The 22,293-nt window shown below is 35.1% G+C and overlaps 2 protein-coding genes across 3 annotated transcripts; both read left to right on the top strand.

The window, feature by feature from the left end:
• The first annotated feature begins 3,975 nt into the window (after positions 1-3,975).
• Positions 3,976-13,007, top strand: LOC141643219 (uncharacterized). Of its 2 annotated transcripts, XM_074452268.1 has the most exons (6): positions 3,976-4,788; positions 5,809-5,845; positions 5,948-6,184; positions 6,291-6,338; positions 12,079-12,536; positions 12,736-13,007. In XM_074452268.1, exons 1-6 carry the CDS (start codon positions 4,487-4,489, stop codon positions 12,803-12,805), a joined length of 1,152 nt encoding a protein of 383 aa, XP_074308369.1. In that variant the 5' UTR covers positions 3,976-4,486; the 3' UTR covers positions 12,806-13,007. The 2 variants fall into 2 exon arrangements, with proteins under 2 accessions (XP_074308369.1, XP_074308370.1); XM_074452269.1 differs by lacking the exon at positions 12,736-13,007 and having other exon boundaries at positions 3,982-4,788; positions 12,086-12,479.
• A 2,711-nt stretch (positions 13,008-15,718) lies between these two features.
• On the top strand, positions 15,719-22,165 carry LOC141643221 (amino acid transporter AVT6A-like). The gene is made up of 5 exons (XM_074452276.1): positions 15,719-16,697; positions 17,340-17,492; positions 20,284-20,487; positions 20,607-21,072; positions 21,701-22,165. Exons 1-5 carry the CDS (start codon positions 16,268-16,270, stop codon positions 21,840-21,842), a joined length of 1,395 nt encoding a protein of 464 aa, XP_074308377.1. The 5' UTR covers positions 15,719-16,267; the 3' UTR covers positions 21,843-22,165.
• The last annotated feature ends 128 nt before the right edge of the window (positions 22,166-22,293 follow it).

A 22,293-nucleotide genomic window follows, 5' to 3' on the forward strand; every position in this document is an offset into this window, starting at 1 on the left:
TTCACCACCACCCACCACCACCCCACCCGACACCAACTAACCACCCACCACCCCCCCCTGCCGCCTCACCCCCGCTGCCTTTTTTTTTTTTTTTTTTTCAACTCGTTTTTTTTTTTTTTTCGTTTTGTGTTAATTTGTGTGTTGAGTTGTTTTTTCCATTCATTATTTTTTTTGTCTTTTATTTTATTTTAGTTGTCTTTTATTTTGTTAGTTCTCATTTTTTATTTATTTTCTTAAATCTCTTCTTGTTATACGTTTTTTTTAAGATTTCGTGTTTTAAATCTCGTTTTTTTTTTTTGTGAGATACTTTTTTTCATCTAAGACAAAAATGGACTAAAGTTATACAAAAATGAACCAAAGTTATACAAAAATAGACCAAAGTTATACAAAAAAAGACTAAAGTTATACAAAAATTGGACTAAAGTTATACAAAAAATTGGACTAAAGTTATACAAAAATGAACCAAAGTTATACAAAAATGAACCAAAGTTATACAAATATGGACTAAAGTTATACAAATATGGATTAAAGTTATACAAATATGGGCTAAAGTTATACAAATAAAGACTAAAGTTATACAAAAATGGACCAAAGTTATACAAAAATGAACCAAATTTATACAAAAATGGACTAAAGTTATACAAACATGAACCAAAGTTATACAAAAATAGACCAAAATTATACAAAAAAAGACTAAAGTTATACAAAAATTGGACTAAAGTTATACAAAAAATTGGACTAAAGTTATACAAAAATGAACCAAAGTTATACAAAAATGAACCAAAGTTATACAAAAATGGACTAAAGTTATACAAAAATGAACCATATTTGTATAACTTTAGTCCATTTTTGTATAACTTTGGTTCATTTTTGTATAACTTTGGTTCATTTTTGTATAACTTTAGTCCATTTTTTGTATAACTTTGGTGCATTTTTGTATAACTCTGGTCGATTTTTGTATAACTTTGGTTCATTTTTGTATAACTTTGGTTCATTTTTGTATAACTTTAGTCCAATTTTTTGTATAACTTTAGTCCATTTTTGTATAACTTTGGTTCATTTTTGTATAACTTTGGTTCATTTTTGTATAACTTTAGTCCATTGTTGTATGACTTTAGTCCAATTTTTGTATAACTTTAGTCTTTTTTTGTATAACTTTGGTCTATTTTTGTATAACTTCAGTCCTTTTTTGTATAACTTTAGTCCATTTTTGTATAACTTTAGTCCTTATTTGTATAACTTCAATCATTTTTTGTATAATTGTAGTCCGAATTTGTATAACTTTAGTCCAAAATTGTATAACTTTAGTCCTTATTTGTATAACTTTAGTCCTTATTTGTATAACTTCAGTCCAAATTTGTGTAATTTTAATCCAAAATTGTATAACTTTATTCCATAAGAGTATAACTTCAGTCATAAAATGTATAACTTTAGTCATAAAATGTATAACTTTAGTCATAAAATGTATAACTTTAGTCGTAAATAGTAAAAAAATCAAACAATAAAAAAAATAAAATCAAAACATAACACAAATCATAAAATCAAACAAATAAAAAAACTTGAATAACAATAATAAAAACCAAATAACAATAATAACAATAACAAATCAAAAAACCAAATAACAATCACAAAAAACCAAATCTAAAATTTAAAAAAAAAACCAAATAACAAAACCAAATTTAAATATCGTGTGTATAACTCTAATGCACGCAGTGTATAACTTTAATAGACAAGATGTATAACTTTAGTCCAAAAAATCAAATAACAATAACAACCAAATAAAAAATAAAAACAAAAAACCAAAACAAAAAACAAAAACAAAACAAAAAACAAAGAACAAAAACAAAAATAAAACAAAAAACAAAGAACAACAAAAAACAAAAACGCAGTACACAAACAAAAAAACAAAGAACAAAACCAAAAAAAAATGGAAGGAGGAGGAAGGAAGGAAGGACGGTGGAGCAGGGGAGGTTTGCGGGTTGGTGGTCGGATCGAAAAAAAAAAAAAAAGAAAGGAGAAAGAGAGGCGGAGAGAAGTGCGGCGGCGTCGGGTTGGCCGAGGGCGGCAAGAAGGCTGGGTTGGGGTAATGGAGAAAGGAAGGAGGGAGGGTGATTTGTGGTGGGTGGCGTCGGTTGTGGGTGGTTGTGTGTGTGGTGGGGGGGGGGGGGGCGCGAGAGAGAGAGGGAGGGAGGGAGGGAGGGAGGTGTTTGAATATGGTGAATGGTGGTGGAGTAAAGGTGGTGGCGTCGGGTTTTGGTTTGTGGAGGGCGAGAGTGAATGAGGCTGGTCGTGGGGTTGTCGGCAGGAGGAAGGACGAAGGATCTGGTGGTGTTGGGTGGTGTTGGTTCTCGGTGGTGGTGGTGGGTCTGGTGAGGTGGAGGTGGCGGCATGGTGGTGTACGGCGGTAGAGAAGGAAGTTGTTCTTGTTTTTCTTTTTTTTTTTTGGTTTTTTTTGTTGTTTTTTTTTTTTTTTTTTTTTTTTTTTTTGAGAGAATGAGAGAAAGATGAGAGAGAATGAGTGTATGAGAGAAGTGTGAATGAATGAATAATGAGGAAGTGAGTTGGGAGATTAGAATGTTGATAGAGTTGTACAAAATTAGGTGGAGTTATACACAATTAGGGAAGGAGATTAGGGAGGGAGAATTGTGACCCTTCAATGAGATGTAATCTCATCCCTCCATCTCTTCCATCCAAGAGCTCTTATAAGGACTTAGGGCCTTATATGGTATGAAGGCCTTATAAGAACCTCTCTCTCTCTCTCTCTCTCTCTCTCTCTCTCTCTCTCTCTCTCTCTCTCTCTCTCTCTCTCTCTCTCTCCCTCTCTATTTATATATATATATATATATATATATATATATATATATATATATATATATATAAACAAATGAATGAAAAACCTAAAATTGAAAGATGAGCAAATCACTGACAATAGGCCTTCCTTAAGGCTGATATATCTGTCTTAAAAATAAAAAGACTCAAATAACACCTCATTTGCATAAATAAGACTAAGCAATGTGCACCGTACAAGATTGGACCGGAATCGAAACGACAAAAATTTTAGACCGGACCAAATAGTTCTGGTCCAAGACTGGAGCGGACCGAAATTTGTCTTACCGTTTTTTCAAAATCCCGTCTAAATTCGGTACGTTGCGTTGAACCGGATTGAATACGGTTACAAGGATACAATGTTTTTTTTTTAACATTTTAAGGAAAAAAAAAAGATATTCTACATGGTACCCCTCAATTTTTTGACTTTCTACATGGTACCCTACATTTTTTAAAACATACATGGTACCCCTAATTGTTGTCATTATCACTAAGTGTACTCCTAAACTTTATTTTCCGTCAATTAAACTCAGTTTTAGGCGTTAAGTTATTTGGACGCGTAACCAAGCTTGTCATTTATCATCTCATGACATAAGGACTTTATTAGGCTCGATATCCATCTTTGGACGTGATAATTTGGCTAGGAATCAATAAATTTTCCGTCGCCTAAAACTGCGTTTAATTGACGGAAAATAAAGTTTAGGGGCACAGTTAGTGATAATGACAACAATTAGGGGTACCATATATGTTTTAAAAAGTGTAGGGGTACCATGTAGAAAGTTGAAAAATTAAGGGGTACCATGTAAAATATCCAAAAAAAAAAAAAAATAATAATCCTAGTCTTTCCGGTCCAGAAGAAACCAGATTCGAACCGGAATTTTTAATCCCGTTTCTAGTTCAGTAGATTCGGTCCGGAGCGGATTTGCACACCAATGGGACAACCCTTTTGCTAATCTCAATACATTCATCGTTTTGTTTATACGTAATAATTGACAAATACAAGTATTAAGGTTAAAAGTTAAAACGGATATGCCTATAATTTATGAGTTATGACCACCTGACGATGTATTTGGGATCCTTCCCAAATTTATTTTATTTTATTTTTTAAAATTTAAAAAGCTCTTAAACAATAGCGTGCGAGGGAGGAGCGGATCTAGATACCAAAATACGGACTAACAATTCAAAAAAAACTCACCATTAATTTCCCCAAACTTAACCCTAATTTTAATTCCAATTCTTCCTTGTAGATTTTCATACAATCATTAGGTACATTGATCCACAACACTTATACCCTACTCTTTCTAATTTCACCAGATCACACTTTTTCTTTCTAATTTTGACACAATTTTCTGTATTTTCCGTTATAATCGATTTTTTGAACTGATTTTCGCTAATAAACCTTGATAATTTCCTAATTTTATCTTAATTTAGTATATCACACTCACATTGAGCTAATTTCCGTTTTCAAATTCAAATAAAGTTGAAATCTTTCTGATTTATCTGTATAATTGCAAATAATGAAGCTCACTGCCATTGATTTCCAGCAATTAAGCTGATTAATCAAACAATCCCCTTTCTAATTATAGCCATTTCATCACCAAACCCTAAAGTAAATCCAAAATCCAATCTTATTTTTCGCTCTAATTGTCCTAATTTAGTGATGGGAGCAGCGGCGTCGACGGTGGCGGCCAAATTTGCGTTTTTTCCGCCGAGTCCAGCGTCGTATAGGGTGGTGGTGGAGGAGGGGACAGGGAAGTTGAGGATGGGTGGCGTGGCGGAGAGAGAAAATGCTGAAGTATTGAAGTTGAATACTAAGAAAGGAAACGAGGTTGTAGCAGTATTTTTTAGGAATCCTTTGGCTAAGCTTACTGTTCTTTATTCTCATGGTAATGCTGCTGATGTGGGTCAGATGTATGAGCTTTTCGGGGAGCTTAGTGCTCGTTTGAAGGTTAATTTGATGGGGTTAGTTTGTTTATTACGTTATTATACTTTTAGTTTTGATTGTTTTTTTTTTTTCGGATTCCTCGAAGATTTTGATGAATTGTTTGATATTGGAGTTGGATATTGTTAGCTTTGATTGTTATATCATTAGTTGTTTCATAGTTGAATTGGAATTCGGACTTTTATTTTTGCTGTGTTGTTAGCTTATAGTGATCTTTGCGGTTGCGATGTTAGGTAGGGGCGAGGCTGAATATATCTTGACCCCATCTCGTGGCGGTGCGAATGGAGGGATTCTATTGTGATGAAAAATATATCTTGACCCCATCTAGTTCCTTTATTGCATTACTAATTTGTCTCCGTAAGATTGTTAATCTATGTTTATTCTATTAACTTCTATCAGGGATCATGCCAATTGTGTAACATGGTGTGTTGTTATTGGTGGTGGCGATGTTGAAAGGGGGTGTCCAATTGTTTAGCTACTGGTTTGGAACTAAGTGTATGCTTGATAAGAACATTGGCAAAAGCATGAAATTGCCTCCCTTCAAATCCAAACATCGCAGGCCCACTTTTTTTTGTGAGGGAGATATTAAATGTGGGGTGTTTGGATTTGTAGAGAGATAATATTTTTCAGTGTGATATATATTGCATATGCAAATACCCTGACTTTTGGGACCGTCATTGATAGGTGATAGCTACTTGGTGGATTTGTTATGAGTTATCATAATTGTTTATGATACATCAGTTTTCAGTGTATTTGGTTAAAGTTGAAACATAGAAAGTGGACACGTTCAGGGAAAAAGACCGCTCTTTTTTGCATTCCGTTGTTTGAGCCACATACTAAGAGTGGGGGGAAAAGATGTTTGGTCCTATAATTCGTTGAATTGCGTGTGTATGATTTCCTTGGTGATATTAATTTGATTTTGACTTGGCCAGATATTAGGTTATCTAATAGTTTTCTAAGCTTAGGTTTCAATTCTCTTTATGTCAGTTTTGGATGGAAAGTCTCTGTATTGAGTTGTGTGTTAACTTGCCATTCTATAGGTATGACTATTCTGGGTATGGGCAGTCTACAGGCAAGGTATGTAGGACAACCATCTGTGTTACAGTTAATGTTTGTTTCCTGCTTAATTTAACATGTAGTGGCTGTAGTCTTATCGATAGTCTTATTTTTTTTTTGTAGCCCAGTGAGCAGAATACTTATGCAGACATAGAGGCAGTGTATAGATGTCTTGTGGAGAAATATGGGGTGAAGGAGGAAGATGTTATTTTATATGGGCAATCTGTTGGAAGTGGACCTACTTTAGATTTAGCTATACGGCTACCAAAATTGAGAGCGGTAGTTCTTCATAGTCCAATTATGTCTGGCTTACGTGTCATTTATTCGGTGAAGAAGACATATTGGTTCGACATATATAAGGTTAGTGTGAACATTGTTGATGAATATTTGTATAAAGTTTGAATGTTTGTTGTTTATGGATGCTTTGAAGTACATCTCCAATTAAACTCATTTCTATCTCATGCAGAATATTGACAAAATACCATCAGTCAGTTGCCCTGTTCTAGTGATACATGTAAGCATTCTCCTACGTATATGATTTTAACATTATAAATCATAATGTTGATTTGGTATCTATTTTGAGTTACGTTCTACATCTCTAGAAGCCTTGAATGATCCCCCTTTTGAGCTTTTGTAATATGTGTGTAGTGAATTCATAACCTTCCTTTGACATGTAATATGTGTAAATAGTAATTTATTTAGATGGTCTCGTGTGGAATAAAAGATTCTTGATTAGAACTCTACTTCAGTTGATAACATCCCTTGGTGTATGATGTTTGATGATGATATTATGTTGATCCATGAGACAAAGGAAGGAGTTGAAAGGAAGTTGGCTCAGTGGAGGCATACTTTGGAGGTTGTGAGCTTAGGCTGAGTAGGAGTAAAACCGAGTATTTGGGGTGTAAGTTCAGTGAAGTGGGAACAAGAGAACTTGAGACGGCGAATTAGACGGGGATGTGACTGAGAGACTTATAGAGGGTTGGTTGAAATGCACAAGTGGCACGGAGGTTTTATGTGATGACAACATGCCTCATAGACTAAAGGGTTAATCCTATCTCAAAACAATTAAACATGCACTATTATACATGGAATGTGGCAGAGATGCAGATGCCCTTATCACCACCACCACCATCATCATCATCATTATTATTACGGAGCTATGGTGCTCGGACTCGGGTACGGCGTACGGATACGGATACGAATCCTTGTGTCGGACACTTGATATCATAAAATCACGGATACGAGGACACGGTTAATTAGCGGGTACGGCAACTTTTGGACACGGTCAACGTATCCGATTTTCATATTTGGACACGGTCAACATACTGAAATTTTATACTTGTCGACACTTTAATTAAAATTTTTTAACATCCCAAACAATAAATTTTGAATATGTATCTTCCTCCTCTTAAAATAATAAAATGATAAAAACCTCACCAACCCACTTACTCTCTCTCATCAGTCTCTATTAAATGCCTTGTGAGTCCCACCCAAATAAAAAATAGTTTCTTCCCCTTTCCCATAAAACATTTCGTTTCCCCCAAAATAAAAAAAGATTTCCCTTCCCCATAGAACCAAACCACCCACTGTATCATCTTCTCCACTCGCACTTCTGAAAAACACAACACAAAACTTCATCTTCTATAGTCATCTACCATTGTTTTTGCAGTCGAAGTGTCCAATTTTCATGTTGCCGACCAGACACGAATTTCGTGTCCGTATCCGTGTCGGGTCGTACGGACCCGGGTACTCCGGGCAAAAGGGCGAGTCCGAGTACCATAGTTACGGAGTATTTGATACGAATTCTACTCAAAGAATAGAACTCGTGAGTTTGCAGCGGAATTAACGAAACTGGACAGTGCTGAAGACTGTCTGATTGTCGAATTTAATCTGATTTGAACAGTTTTGAGAACTGTCTGATTAAGAATTCGGAAATCTGGTAATTTTTATGTGTTTTTATAATTTAAACGAGACAATAAAATAAAAGGATATTTGTTTCGAAATATGTGAATAAATCGAACCAATGGGATATTTGCTTGAGCTAGACCTATAACTCAACCAATGGTGAACTATAATCAAGACCTATTGATTATAACTCGGGTTAATGCTTGAAAACGCGTCAAACAATAACAATTTGGAACGAAACGCGTCGAACCTAGGGTTTACAAAACTTGCAAACACAATAAAGCAACAGCTTCAATTTTCTTAATTCAATATATCATATCATGCTGAAAATAAGAATACAATGACTCCTATTTATACTAACTAAAATGACTCCTAAACCGATTAAGGAAACAAGCTTCCTTAAATCGATCTCCTAGATCTACTCGTGTAGATTAAGACTTCTATGGCAATTCTAATTGCCTTATTACACACTCCTTCAAGATATAAAAATACTTCTCTAAAACATAATAGGAAAACTGAATTTAGGAAACTAGTAAACTTTCCTAAAACCGAATAAGCTACTAATTAGGAAAGTAGAACTTCTAACACAACTAGTAAATAAATAACTTATTCTTCTAGGAAATAATAAAACTAATTCAATTAGGATATGACTTCTTTTAGGAAAGAAGTCTCGACACCTCTTCCTTGGGCGTCAAGTAACCGAGTAAACAGCTACAAAGATTGCTTCTTCTGCGCATATAATCTGAACGATCACGGAGACTGTTCATTTCGATTTCGATTCGGCATCATTTTCGTATCATCCCCTCCCCCTTCGAAAGGAATTGTCCTCAATTCATGATGCTTCAATCCTCCGGGATCAAATATGAACCTCACCAATCCGGATGAATAGTTGATAAGTAATAGCAATGAACTTGAATCATCCTTGAGTTCATCATCTACAATATAAACTTTAAGCTCGTTCATCTTTTTTGTTTCCAAGCTCTCATTCTTCTTGTGCTCTTCATGTTCGTGCCATCCATGTTCACACTTTTGACCTTCCAATCTTCTTTTCTCGTGCTTTCCTCCCCACCACCCTCCATGCGCAAGATTATTAAACACAAATTTCATTCTGCACACTTTATTGTTGTCTTCAAATTTCCCCATTAATACCCAAGTAAAGAAAGTAGCATCATTAAGAACATCACCGTATAAGAACTTATCTATATAGGAATCCAATGGAGATTTGTAAGCACTTGTAAATTTATTGTTGGCAAACTTATGTTCATGGAAATAATCAGGATTTTGGTTCGCCTCTTCTCTTGATGGAATTGCCCTACCCTCCACAACATCTTCATTCTCTTCTTGTTGATAATCATCCTCATTAACAGAGTTTGTAACTTCACCATCAAGAGCATCAATCGTTTCCTCATCATCATAATCATCGAAGATAGGCGGCTGACTGAAATCTACAGAAGAGTTGATGTCGAGAATTATAAACTCCCTCCCTAGCTCCTGTTCAAACTTGTCAAATATAGGTGGTGAATCAAAAGTTAAGGCAGAATCGATCTCCACCAAATTTTCTTCAGAAGAGCAAGAATTCTCCTCCACAAATTTCACATCCTTCTCCGGCTTAGACTGTAAGGATTTTTCATATAGAGTGCGCAAAGCCTCACGGAGGCTATTCAGAAAAATTGGATCGTCAAACCAATCCATATCAAACAAGGATCTCAAACCTGGCTCTGATACCAAATGATACGAATTCTACTCAAAGAATAGAACTCGTGAGTTTGCAAATGAATTAACTAAATCGGACATCTTCAAGATGTCGATTGTCGAATTTCTCGATTTGAACAGTTTTGAGAACTGTCTGATTAAGAATTCGGAAATCTGGTAATTTTTATGTGTTTTTATAATTTAAACGAGACAATAAAATAAAAGGATATTTGTTTCGAAATATGTGAATAAATCGAACCAATGGGATATTTGCTTGAGCTAGACCTATAACTCAACCAATGGTGAACTATAATCAAGACCTATTGATTATAACTCGGGTTAATGCTTGAAAACGCGTCAAACAATAACAATTTGGAACGAAACGCGTCGAACCTAGGGTTTACAAAACTTGCAAACACAATAAAGCAACAGCTTCAATTTTCTTAATTCAATATATCATATCATGCTGAAAATAAGAATACAATGACTCCTATTTATACTAACTAAAATGACTCCTAAACCGATTAAGGAAACAAGCTTCCTTAAATCGATCTCCTAGATCTACTCGTGTAGATTAAGACTTCTATGGCAATTCTAATTGCCTTATTACACACTCCTTCAAGATATAAAAATACTTCTCTAAAACATAATAGGAAAACTGAATTTAGGAAACTAGTAAACTTTCCTAAAACCGAATAAGCTACTAATTAGGAAAGTAGAACTTCTAACACAACTAGTAAATAAATAACTTATTCTTCTAGGAAATAATAAAACTAATTCAATTAGGATATGACTTCTTTTAGGAAAGAAGTCTCGACACCTCTTCCTTGGGCGTCAAGTAACCGAGTAAACAGCTACAAAGATTGCTTCTTCTGCGCATATAACTGAACAGTCACGGAGACTGTTCATTTCGACCAGTTCTGGCATCATTTTCGTATCAGTATTATTATTATTATTATTATTATCATCCTCATCATCATAAATTCATAATCACCAAAACCCCAAAACAAAAAAAAACAAAAAAAACAAAAAAAAAAAAAAATTGAGGCAGTGATGATATTTCATGTAAAGTAGTCAATATCAGTTTGGTTATGGGGACAGTGTTTTGTGTGGAGGTTGCTAATTTTGTCTCATAGGCTTGGCAGTAAATGATGATGGCCATTTTATTATGAGTTATGACTAAGTCCTTGTTCTTTTGGACTTAATTTCAGTTCCGTTCAGTTCCATTCAGTTCAGCTCCACACATTTTTGGGTTGTTGTATCAGATTTGCCATCATCACTTTGCTATGCCGCCATGGTCAATTCTTGCTTTCCTCCCTTAGATGTTGTCCCCCTGCCAAATTTGGTGGGTTGATGAATTGTAAATCTGAGCCTCTAACTCCATCAATTGTTTTGCGAAAATTAGATTTTATAATTTTGTGAAATCATTTATTTTTGCAGTTTTAAGTTTATTTATATATGTATAATTTTTTTGATTAATTTGGATTCATTTATCGTGACAATAGGTCACGAGTTCGAATCCCTTTCCCCCTTATAAGCGTAGGAACACCGAAAACAACTTGGATAAAGGTGATTGAAAATGCTATGAGGTTCCTTGATATTGAAGAATGTATTGTGATGGAGAGAGAGAGAGTACTATGGAGGGAAATGATATGTGTGGATGATGGACTTGATTCTTTACTTGTTTTCTGGTGTTTTCAAACTACTTACTTATTTTTAAGTATTACTCGTATTTGTTTACATTTGAAATTTTTCACACATTTTTATTTAAAACTCCTTGTATCATCATGCTTGTAAGATTTTTCAAACATTAATTTTTAGATTTTTATCTTCAAAGTTATTGTTATTGATGTTTATATTGTGTCCAATTTTTTATAAAAGAAAACCGACCTATTGATTTTTATACCTATAGGTTCAGATTGACTTTTTTTTTTAATCATGTTTCCCTTCCCATTCCCTTTTTCCTTTTAACTATTTTCTTTTAGTTTTATACCATTGCATTTCGGCGTGTTTGATCATTCAAGGACGGTTCTTAATGATGATTCATGTCACACTACTCAAGTCATTTGGAATTAAGACTGATTTTGTTGTTGTATTGTATTTGGATGAAATATTTTTGATAGGGTTTTTTTGGAGTTAGTCATCTTCGTATGAAATCGGAAATTTAGGCTAGTTCATGTATATCTGACCCTAGTACCCTCCATAGACGAGAAACTTTGAGGCACCGCCTCAGCGAGAAATGTTATTGTAAATTGATATCTCACCACACTTATTTGGCTGCTTATTACCGTGATTAAAAATAGCTTTACTATTGTGCCCATGGTATAAAATCTTGTTTTGAGACTTGATCTTAAAATCGATCACTGCGGCTCGATCTTGGCCGTTGCACCGTAATTGATGCTGGTATCACCTCATGGCGTTGTTGCTATAAGTCAATAACCTTCAAACCAGTTATAATCTGGTCATTGTTTGATCTTTCAGCCCTCATTTAATCCCCATGAGTTTGTGCCATTTTTCGCTGTAGTTGACAAAATTGGGAGGTAGTCTTAATCATGGAACACGTGTAAGCTTATATTATTTGGTTACCATCTTCCTTAAAAAAAATATATATTTGTTCGTTAGTGAAGATAATGTTTTTCTTTTGTTTGGTTCTGCAGGGTACAGCTGATGAAGTCGTTCATTGGTCTCACAGTAAGCAACTTTGGGAGCATTGCAAAGAAAAATATGAACCACTTTGGATTAAAGATGGAAATCACTGTGATTTAGAGCTATTTCCAGAGTATATTACCCATCTCAAAAAGTTCATTTTTGTCATAGAGAGCTCACCCCATTTAAGAAGTGGGTCCGGATTAGGTTCAGACCGTTCAGAGAATCCGAGGAGTAGTACAGATTGCCGGGACAAATCCCGACCAAGCTCCGATCAAAGGGAAATGCCTAGACCAAGTATGGACGACCATGAAATCAAGAAAGAAAAACCCAGAAAAAGTTCTGATGTTAGAGATAAGTCAAGAACTAGTATTGACAAGAGAGAGAAATCGAGAAAGAGTGTAGATAGCAATGACAAGGAAAATAACAGTATTGAACGGCCTGAGAGAGCAAGGAACAGTGTTGACAGGTTCGTCAAAAGTCAAACCACCACTACTTAACAACAATTAATCCTTAATCCAATATGTTTTGGGTCGGCTTACACATTGGCATTTTTTTACCTTCTAGTAAAAATTATTTTGCTAATTTTTCAAAAATAAACTTTACAATTCAGGTCTTTCCAAGGATTGTATTCTTATCTTATCTGAATGTTGTTTCGTAATTGGCAGGTTTGGAGGAATAATTAGATCAGTGGGATTGTGCAATATCGATTGTTTCAGACCCTCTACCACGGGTTAATGGTGAAGATGAGGTCAAACCACTAACCGTGAATTTATTTCCATTCTTTTTATTATTCTTATACGTTGTGTATTTTCATTGGGGAGCTGTGTTTTTGGGGAGATTCAGAAATCCTGTTGGATATGTAAATATAACCATTATTGTACAATGGTTGAGAAGCTTCAGTTTCAGTGATTGTTTCACACTTTTGCCTCACTTGTTTCAGATTGTTTGTGAGTGAACCCTGTTTCCTTTTCTCCAGAAGGGAGTACTTAGTTAACGATGATTGCTACTCGTAGTTTCTATGGTTGGTATTTGAAGTATGATGATGTGTTATCTCGGATAAGGAATTCATTGGATGTTGTTCAGTTGTTTAGTGGTCTCCTCGTATGAATATATATTGCTCTGCTTGAAAGTTGTAATGCATGATGAAGTCAGGTTATGAAGATGACACAGAAATTGGAAATCTATCGCCTCAATATTTTCTCTTTCTTTTCTTATATATGTGGCGCTCGCGCGCGCGCACACAAAAGTTGCTTTAGGTGCTCGTACTGGCTGACTCTCAACACATACTCCGTATATTGATAATCTGCGTATATGATAATCTGCTAATCTGCAAACGAGTAGATCATATTCCCCCTTTTCTTCGAGTCGTGTTTTATTGACTTGAAAATGTACCAAGTTACTCAATCTAATATGTAGAACCATAAGAACAAGTCTAGTTTTCCATCAAATTATAATTTTTTAGGTGATGAACGCGGTCTTGTATAGCTGTTTTTGCAAGAGTTTGGTCCGAAGTCTGAAGACGAGGATGAATTCTCTCTATTACTTTTTTCTTCGGTTACCTTCCATTTCATCTCTAATACAACAATATAAAATTATTACTCTTTCGACCTCATCAAAACACCTAACGGTTAGCTATCAATTAGTCAATCACAAGTTGATACATCATACAATTAACCGAGTCACTAATCAAGATACAAAGTATAAATAAGCGGGTACGTAGAGTTATTCATGGGTCGTCTCGTCCATTGAACCCGGTCCATCCCGCCCGCTAAATAAGCGGATACGGACAAGACATTTTAAGAAAAATACAAAGGCCCGGCCCACTAACCCGTCCCAAACCCGCTTGTCCACGGGCCAAAAATTACACGTGAACCTCAGCCCATGTCCGGCCCAAACCCGCATTTAAACACCTCTAATTTCAAGTAAAAACATGAAAACTAATCTCTATTTCAAATGTCATCTCATATAGAGAAACGTTGTTTTCATATCAAAAGTGATTTAACAATTAGCATGCAACATGATGTCAGCTAATTAATCATGACTTAGTTTGTCCTACTCAGTCGTCTAGGATTAGCATTTAGCAATACACTAATATTCAATAATTAGGAGCCGCTAATTAATCACAATTTGTTTACTACTTTTCATGACAAATAGACGAGATTATGCGATAAGCATTATCAATTTAAATAATATATATACTTGGTAATTAAGCCACCCTTCCTTATATGGTCATCAAGAGAGCACCTTACGTGGTCACTGGTCACCTAGTACCAACATTGATTGGCCCTTTATGTGGGATGATTTTGTAAATGAAAAAATATTTCGTAGATCTCATAATTCATAAGATACATCCGTTTTAATGGAAATTTGCTGGAAAAAATTAGCTTGTATTATATATTTTGTACTATTATGAATACTATCTTTTCTAATCGATTCAATCAAATGGTAATAGTACACCACTCATAATTCTAAGATATCCTAACCTTTTCAGCGGTTTTTTAGATAAATAAGTAAAAAAAGATTATGGGATACATATAAAGTAACTATTGAACGCAAACCTAACCTATTTAAAATGTCGTAAGTACCCTTATCTTGTACAATTAACTACCATATGAAAAGAACATAGGAGTACATGAAAGATAAGTAATGAAGGTTAATAATTGTGACAGGATAAATGTGTACTTTTCCCTTTAAAAGATTTTGGTGTTATGTAGGTGATGCCGTGAAATATAAATCTTATGCTTGTTTATAATTGGTACAAGAGACGTATTGTAATTCTTGTACATCCACGATTTGCTCGTTTGTTAGGTACATTCACTTTTCTTTTGTGTTTTTGTTTGTTTTTGTTTGTTTTTACACCATCTCCCTCATCTCCCTCTACTACATGTAGTAGTTGTACATTAGGTTGCCAAAGTAAAAAAAATATTTAACCCTAATCTATTGGATTACGCATAAATTCAGTTTATTACACGAATTACAATCTTATCTTAAAATATTCATGGACAAAATGGACTAAAATCAAAATAAATAATACAATTACGCGTATCTCCATATATATTGCATAAGAGAACCACTAAAATTAATTAGTTTGTCGATCACCCGCCATATTCTTTCTAAGTATAAAAAAAAAGTATAACATGTATCAAGGTATTTACTTGTATTTTTTACTACAGTATAATTTACAAGGTAAAGTAAGTACGTCTTTTTTTATAAGGGTCTTACGATACAACATAGTAAAATCATAAAACAACCAAGATCTTAATGCCTATCATGGAAAGACAATGATTAATGAAAAGTTAATGAAAATTGTTTTAGTTGAGTTATATAGCTAAAATATCACTAAGTTTTACAATATTAATTTCAATTGAATACATATTCTATATATCCTTTAATTTATAATCTCCTATAAATATGTTTTACGGTTCGAGTGTTCGACTAGTACTAATTAGTCCGTCACTAATTTCCATTTCAGACAGCCTTAAATGACCATTTTATGGTAAAATATGACCAACGACAAAATGTTTGTTTGTAGTTTTGTACGGAGTAACACAAGGTTTTCATGCGCTTCATTTATTAGTGTTTATTACTCAGGTAACTTTGATGCATTTGGTTGTAAATAAATCAGCTCGTTTGAATCCATACACGCGCATGAAGAACTTGTGTTACTCCGTACAAACAAATAACAATTGATGACCATTTGGTGATTTTAATTTTGACTGCCAATAATTCCATAATTAAACAAAAAAACCTGCAACTTTTTGGTGATCACTGTTGATTAATGTGAAATTCAATCAAAACCCCCCCGATTATTTTATAGATTGCGTATCCAATTTCATTGCTTACTGTACTTTACTCCTTTCATTCTTATCTTCTATAAAATCATCTCTACCCCTAATAATTCTCTCTTACAATCCAATTCAATCATTCTCAACCCAATTTTCTTACTTTAATCATTTATTTTACACTTAATTTCATCTGGGTCTAACTCAAATTTTCTTAAACTTGAATTATTTTGGGTAAAGATTATTTATTGTTGCCCCAGAATCTACCTTTCTATATCTGTAATTAAGCTTTTTGGGTGGATTTACTGAATTTGCATAATTTAGAAGAAAATCCCATAAAAAAAGAAGATAATTATCCATTTTATCCCTTCAAAATCATAAAGTTTGAAACTTTAATCAAAAATTTGATCAAAAAATGACAGTAGTTGGTAAAATGGAGTCTAGAAGGGAGAAAAAATCAAAGAAAGTGAAACAAATACCTGATGAAAATGCACCATTGTTACCAACAAAAAGACAAGAAGAAGGAGGGTTTGATGAATTTGATGGAGCTTCATTTTCTGGGGCTGTGTTTAATTTGTCAACAACAATTGTTGGTGCTGGAATTATGGCATTACCAGCAACAATGAAGGTTTTAGGTCTTGGACTTGGGATTTTTATGATTGTGTTTATGGCTTTGTTATCTGAGAGAACAATTGATATGTTGCTCAAGTTTAGTAGAGCTGGAAAGTCTACTTCTTATGGTGGTGCCATGGAGAATGCTTTTGGGAAACCTGGAAGGGTTGTGCTGCAACTTAGTGTTTTGGTTAATAATATTGGTGTGCTCATTGTCTATATGATTATTATAGGTATGTTTATGGGTTTTAATTGTGTGTTTTTATATGCTTATCTATATGCTTATATATTGGTTTATGTGCTTTGAAATGTTCTTGATGTTTTGTTGTTTATGGTTGTGGGTTGGTGTTGGTTTGAAATGTTCTTCTGTAGGATTTAGTGATGGGGTTTTACTTGGTCTGCTTAGTTGTGTGTTTCGGATTTAAATGTTCGATTTCGAGGGATTTAAAGATGGTTTGTAGGATTATAAGACTGAATTATTCAATGGTGAGCTATGTTTCTCAGACCAGTCTTGGCTGTCTACAAGTACTGGTATATGTCCAAATGTATGACTCGACTATTGGAAACAAAAGGCTCAAATTTTTGGCCTAATTGAAGTGTCAAGTGTCTGTACCGCATTGGGTTGTCGAGTATGAGGTTTTGACATGGGTATATGTCCAAGTGTCATGTGTCAAATTGAAGTGTTGTGTGTCTGAACAGCATTCGATTTGTTGAGTCGAGTGTTGTACATAGGTTGTTGAGGGTAAATGAAGAGCATGAATAACATAGTTTGTAAGTGTGATACTTTAAAAGAATTGTGTTAAGTCTAAAGAATTCGTTTTGATTTGTGAGTACAAAATTCTAAGAATGGTAGCTTATATGGTTCTTTTTTGAAGGTGATGTGCTGTCAGGCACGTCTTCCAGTGGAATGCATCATGCCGGTGTGTTGGAAGGTTGGTTTGGAAGTCAGTGGTGGAACGGGAGATTAATTGTTCTTCTGATCACAACACTATGTGTTTTTGCTCCATTAGCTTGTTTCAAGCGTATTGGTAAGTTCTCACTTTCGTGAGTGTATTGAAATATGAAAGGTTAACTTGTTCTCTGTGGATGACCTATATAGTTATATTTCACTGCATCTGCTATAATTGATTGTGTCATTTGTTATCTGCATTACGCATAGATGAAAAAATGCTTGTTTTGCTCAATACAGTTGCCAATCATTTATACTGATATTAGAGTACAGCACTACAGCACATGTTGAAATTCTATGTTCGATACTTGGATAGGATTTTGCAGGAAACTCTAATAGAAAAGGGATGTATCGAGTTTCTTTAATGGCTCTCATGAGCTATGTTGGTTGGACTCGGTTAGAGGTATCCGGTACGTGTCCAAGTGTCGGATTCGTCTGTTTTATGAAAAAAATACATGTTTTTGGTCTAAAATGAAGTGTCCAAGTGTCCCACCCATGTCCGAGTGTCGAGTATCCGACACGGGTACGTGAGGTAAAATGAAGAGTCCGAGCAACATAGCTCATGAGTGCCATTGGAAAGAACCCCTTTCCAAGTTATCAGCCCCATCCACTTTAATTGTCCTTATTTGACTTTGTTGGTTTATTGATATCAACTTTGTCCTAATTTCTCCATCCCATTTGTCATATTTGATTGATCAATACAAATATATTTATATTCATCCCTTTTGACTCATGAATTAAAGAAAAAGTTGCGGTTACCTAATTCAATATGATTACACCACATCTGACACGTGAATGTCTAACATATAGAGAAAATTACGGTTACCTAATTCAACATATTGGCGATTTGGTTAGAGTAGCGAATCTGGATCCTGTGATAAAATATTAGGCGTATGCTTGTTGACACAAATTTGTAGAGGAGAGTTGTAAAAATAAGTGGAATGTCTTGTAAAATAGTGATGATGGATACATAAGTGAGCACGTATAAGTAGCTTTTCTTGTAAATATTATGTACTCGTGCGTTTATTAGGACAAGTTGTCCAAATATTAACCTGAAAAGGGAATAGAAAATTTTGAGCCTTATTGTGAATTGGCTTAAAAGAAAAGTGTGAACCTTATTCTAAAATAGAAGAGGTGATATTTGTAAAACAGTTTTGGGTTTTTCTACATGGTACCCTCATGTTTTTTCGAGTTCTACGTGGTATCACCCGTTTTTCCAAAACATCACTTATACCCCTAAACTTAATGAAAACCTTTCAAAATACCCAAAATGCACTGATTCGCCTCTTTTAAAAGTTCATTTAGGCAGTTTTTCTTGATCTTTTGACAATAATTTGTCATACCATTAACGTAAATATCGTTTAACATTACAACAACAACATCAGAGCCTTAATCCCAAAATGATTTGGGGTCGGCTGACATGAATCATCCTTTAGAACCGTCCAAGGGTGAACGCACGCCTCAAAATGCAAATAGAAAAGGGAAAATGAAAAACAAAAAGGGAGAACGAAAATGTAATGGAAAGTCAAGGTAAACTTAGAGGTTTTAAAATCGAATTCCGGATTTCTTTTATAAAAACTTAAAAATTTAAATCGAAAGAAAAGATTAAAACGATTTTGACAAACGAAATAGACTTAAGGATCCGGAATGCCTTAAAAGTAAACCAAGTAAAATATATAAGAAAGTGGTTGGTAAAAAGTGTAATAAAGGAGAGAAGAACAAATAATTTAATTTCTTTAAATTAAATACACACACTAAATATGTCAGAAAAACATCAAATACTAAAAATCCACATGTATCCTTTCCCTCCATTGTGCCCTCTCCGTCACCATACTCTCCTCAAGCCCCAGAAATCTCATATCGTGCTCTATCACTCTCAACCATGTCTGTCTCGGTCTTCCTCTACCTCTAGGGACCTTTTCTGTTCTCCAAGTCTCCAGCCTTCTAACTGGTGCGTCCATAGGTCTCCTTCTCACATGGCCAAACCATCTTAGTCGGTTTTCCATCATCTTGTCCTCTATTGGCGCCACTTTTACCTTTTCCCTAATCACCTCATTCCTTAAACGATCTTTCCTTGTATGTCCGCACATCCACCTCAACATACGCATCTCCGCCACACTCATCTTTAGAATGTGACAGTGTTTCACGACCCAACACTCGAAACCGTAAAGTAAGGCAGGCCTAATTGCCGTGCGATAAAATTTTCCCTTTAATCTTTGGGGCATATCTTTATCGCATAAAAACCCTTTATCACTCTTCCATTTCAAACATCCCGCTTTAATTCTGTGAGCCACATCTCCGTCTAACTCCCCATCTTTTTTAATAATAGATCCTAGATATCTGAAGAAATCTGTCCCCTCAACACCATTCCCATCGAAAATAATACTCCCCGCCTCTGTCGATCTCAACCCCGCCATTTTAGTGAACTGACACCTCAAATACTCAGTCTTACTCCTGCTCAGCCTAAACCCACGAGTCTCTAAATATCGTTTAATCATTCCCAAACATATTTTCTTTACAAAATTTAAATGTTTGAAAATTCGATTTTTAGTAGTTTGGGTATTTTAAGAACTATTTACTAAGTTAAGGGGTACCGGTAGTATTTAAAAAAACGAGGGGTACCACGTAGGAAGACCCAAAAGTTTTTATTAATTTATATTGTGAGAATAAATTAGTCGAAGTTGACTAACAAATTGAATTGGGTACCATGTGTACCATAATTGGGAATTCTGGGGTGGAGTGAGTAGAAGAGGGAAGTTGCCTTCAGTTTTAGCTTGTTGAACTTAGGGCTAGCAGTTTTATTTCTTTCTTATGTTGTGTTAGAGTAGTATGACGGGCGCATGTCAATTAAATGATTGTCTGTGTTGCAGATTCGCTGAGTTACACATCCGCACTATCAGTTGGACTTGCTGTTGTGTTCCTTGTAATTATGGTGGGAATTGCTGTAATTAAGCTGATAAGTGGAACTGTGATGATGCCTAGATTTCTTCCTAACATAACGGATATGACTTCTTTCTGGAACCTCTTCACTGTTGTACCTGTTCTTGTCACAGCATACATTTGTCACTACAATGGTATGTCCAATGCTAGTCTTAATGCTTTTGAACTTATGTGAAAAGTGAGATATATTCAAGTTGTTAAGGTTTGTTGCTCAATGATGGTTCGCATGACTGTTCAACTTTACATTTTGCAGTTCACTCCATAGACAATGAACTTGAGGACTCTACTCAAATCAAAGGAGTCGTTAGAACTGCACTAGCTCTCTGTTCATCGGTGTACGTAATGACAAGCATTTTTGGGTTCCTTCTGTTCGGAGATGGAACCTTAGATGATGTTCTTGCGAACTTCGACACGGACCTTGGAATACCATATGGTAGTGTACTGAATGACGCTGTTCGCGTGAGCTACGCTGCACACTTGATGCTTGTTTTCCCCATTGTCTTCTATCCACTAAGGCTCAACATCGATGGCCTTTGCTTCCCCTCAGCGGGTCCCCTGGTTTCCGACAACAAGAGATTTGCTCTAGTCACTACTGTGCTTATTTGTCTCATATTTCTTGGAGCAAGTTTCATACCTAGCATCTGGGATGCTTTCCAGTTCACTGGAGCGACAGCTGCCGTTTGTCTTGGATTTATCTTTCCTGCTTCTATTACCTTAAGGTACCTGTTTTAGTCTTCCCTTTTATAGAATACTAGAATATATGTAAATATCATGATTCCACCACCCCCTCTCCCCTAACTATATTGTTGTTCATTGTGTTTCTGCAATTTTGATGATCCTGTATGTGTGAAGTTTGACTTGCTGAAAAACAGTCTTCCGTAGTAGTGAGTAATATCAGCAGCACCCTTTTCCTTGAAATGTTATTCTGTTGGTGCTTTGTGAGAATTTTTTTCTTTTAAGATAAGAAGGTTGTACTGGGTTCAGACCATTTAAGGTCTACCAACTAGCCAACTTGACAAAATGAACCAAGTCCTCGGAAGAGATGGGGGTAAGGGAGGATAACCCCCTTATATTGAATTTATATTCTCCTTGTCACAATTTCAAATCTGTACCAATTGACTACATTGTTGGGTTCCTCTCTTGATTTGATGATGCTTTAAGCATGAAGTCCGACGTGGTTAAACACAAATGAATGGCTGCTTTGCACTATTCTCTTGTCTGCGTGGGCACGCCAATTATTTTTGTGCATGATATTGTTTTTATATTTCTTGGGACTAATATTTGTTTCAGGGACCGTTATTATATACTTAATTGAGTTGAATATTAATTTGGGTTTTGATGTTTCAGGGACCGTTATGGCATCGCCACGACAAAAGAGAAAATGTTAGCCATTATGATGATCGTCCTCGCAGTGTTCTCGAATGTAGTGGCAATATACAGCGATGCGTACGCGTTGTTCAAGAAGAATGGTGTACCCAGTGATATATAATTGATAAAGGACTTTTTCATGCTTCATTATTATTTGTCCAAGACTGTTGTTTCCATGAGAGGTGAAACTGTGAAAGGCGCAATAAGACAATTGTCAGTTGCAAATATGTAAAAAGAAAGAGTTGCTTTTTTTGCAACTTTTGGTCTGCATTTTGCAAATGCAGGTAAAGACTTGTAAAATATTTATTTAAAATGTTTCTTGAAAGATTTCGAATATGTATACATATATATGTACCTTTTAATGCTGGATGCTGCGACTTCCAATGTCGGTGTTTGTAGATTGATTTGCAAAAAGGGATCGTAGAATGATTTAGATGTCGTAAATTTGAGTTTATTGCTACAGTTCTGTTAGTTATTGGACTATCTGGATAATTTCGAGTGTTTTAGGTGCTGTGTTTGGCAATTTGCTGACCTTGGGCCTATAACTGCTCTCGAAAAAAAGATCCAGCGCA

The sequence above is a fragment of the Silene latifolia genome, chromosome 2, assembly GCF_048544455.1.
Source record: "Silene latifolia isolate original U9 population chromosome 2, ASM4854445v1, whole genome shotgun sequence".
Taxonomy (NCBI): Eukaryota; Viridiplantae; Streptophyta; class Magnoliopsida; order Caryophyllales; family Caryophyllaceae; genus Silene; species Silene latifolia.

Excerpts from the sequence above, each read along its gene's own strand:
- LOC141643219 (XM_074452268.1), top strand. The coding sequence starts at position 4,487 with ATGGGAGCAGCGGCGTCGACGGTGGCGGCCAAATTTGCGTTTTTTCCG. Across the intron at positions 4,789-5,808 it reads TTGAAGGTTAATTTGATGGG|GTATGACTATTCTGGGTATG; the intron begins GTTAGTTTGTTT and ends GCCATTCTATAG. Across the intron at positions 6,339-12,078 it reads GCCCTGTTCTAGTGATACAT|GGTACAGCTGATGAAGTCGT; the intron begins GTAAGCATTCTC and ends TTGGTTCTGCAG.
- LOC141643221 (XM_074452276.1), top strand. The coding sequence starts at position 16,268 with ATGACAGTAGTTGGTAAAATGGAGTCTAGAAGGGAGAAAAAATCAAAG. Across the intron at positions 17,493-20,283 it reads AGCTTGTTTCAAGCGTATTG|ATTCGCTGAGTTACACATCC; the intron begins GTAAGTTCTCAC and ends TCTGTGTTGCAG. Across the intron at positions 20,488-20,606 it reads ATACATTTGTCACTACAATG|TTCACTCCATAGACAATGAA; the intron begins GTATGTCCAATG and ends TACATTTTGCAG.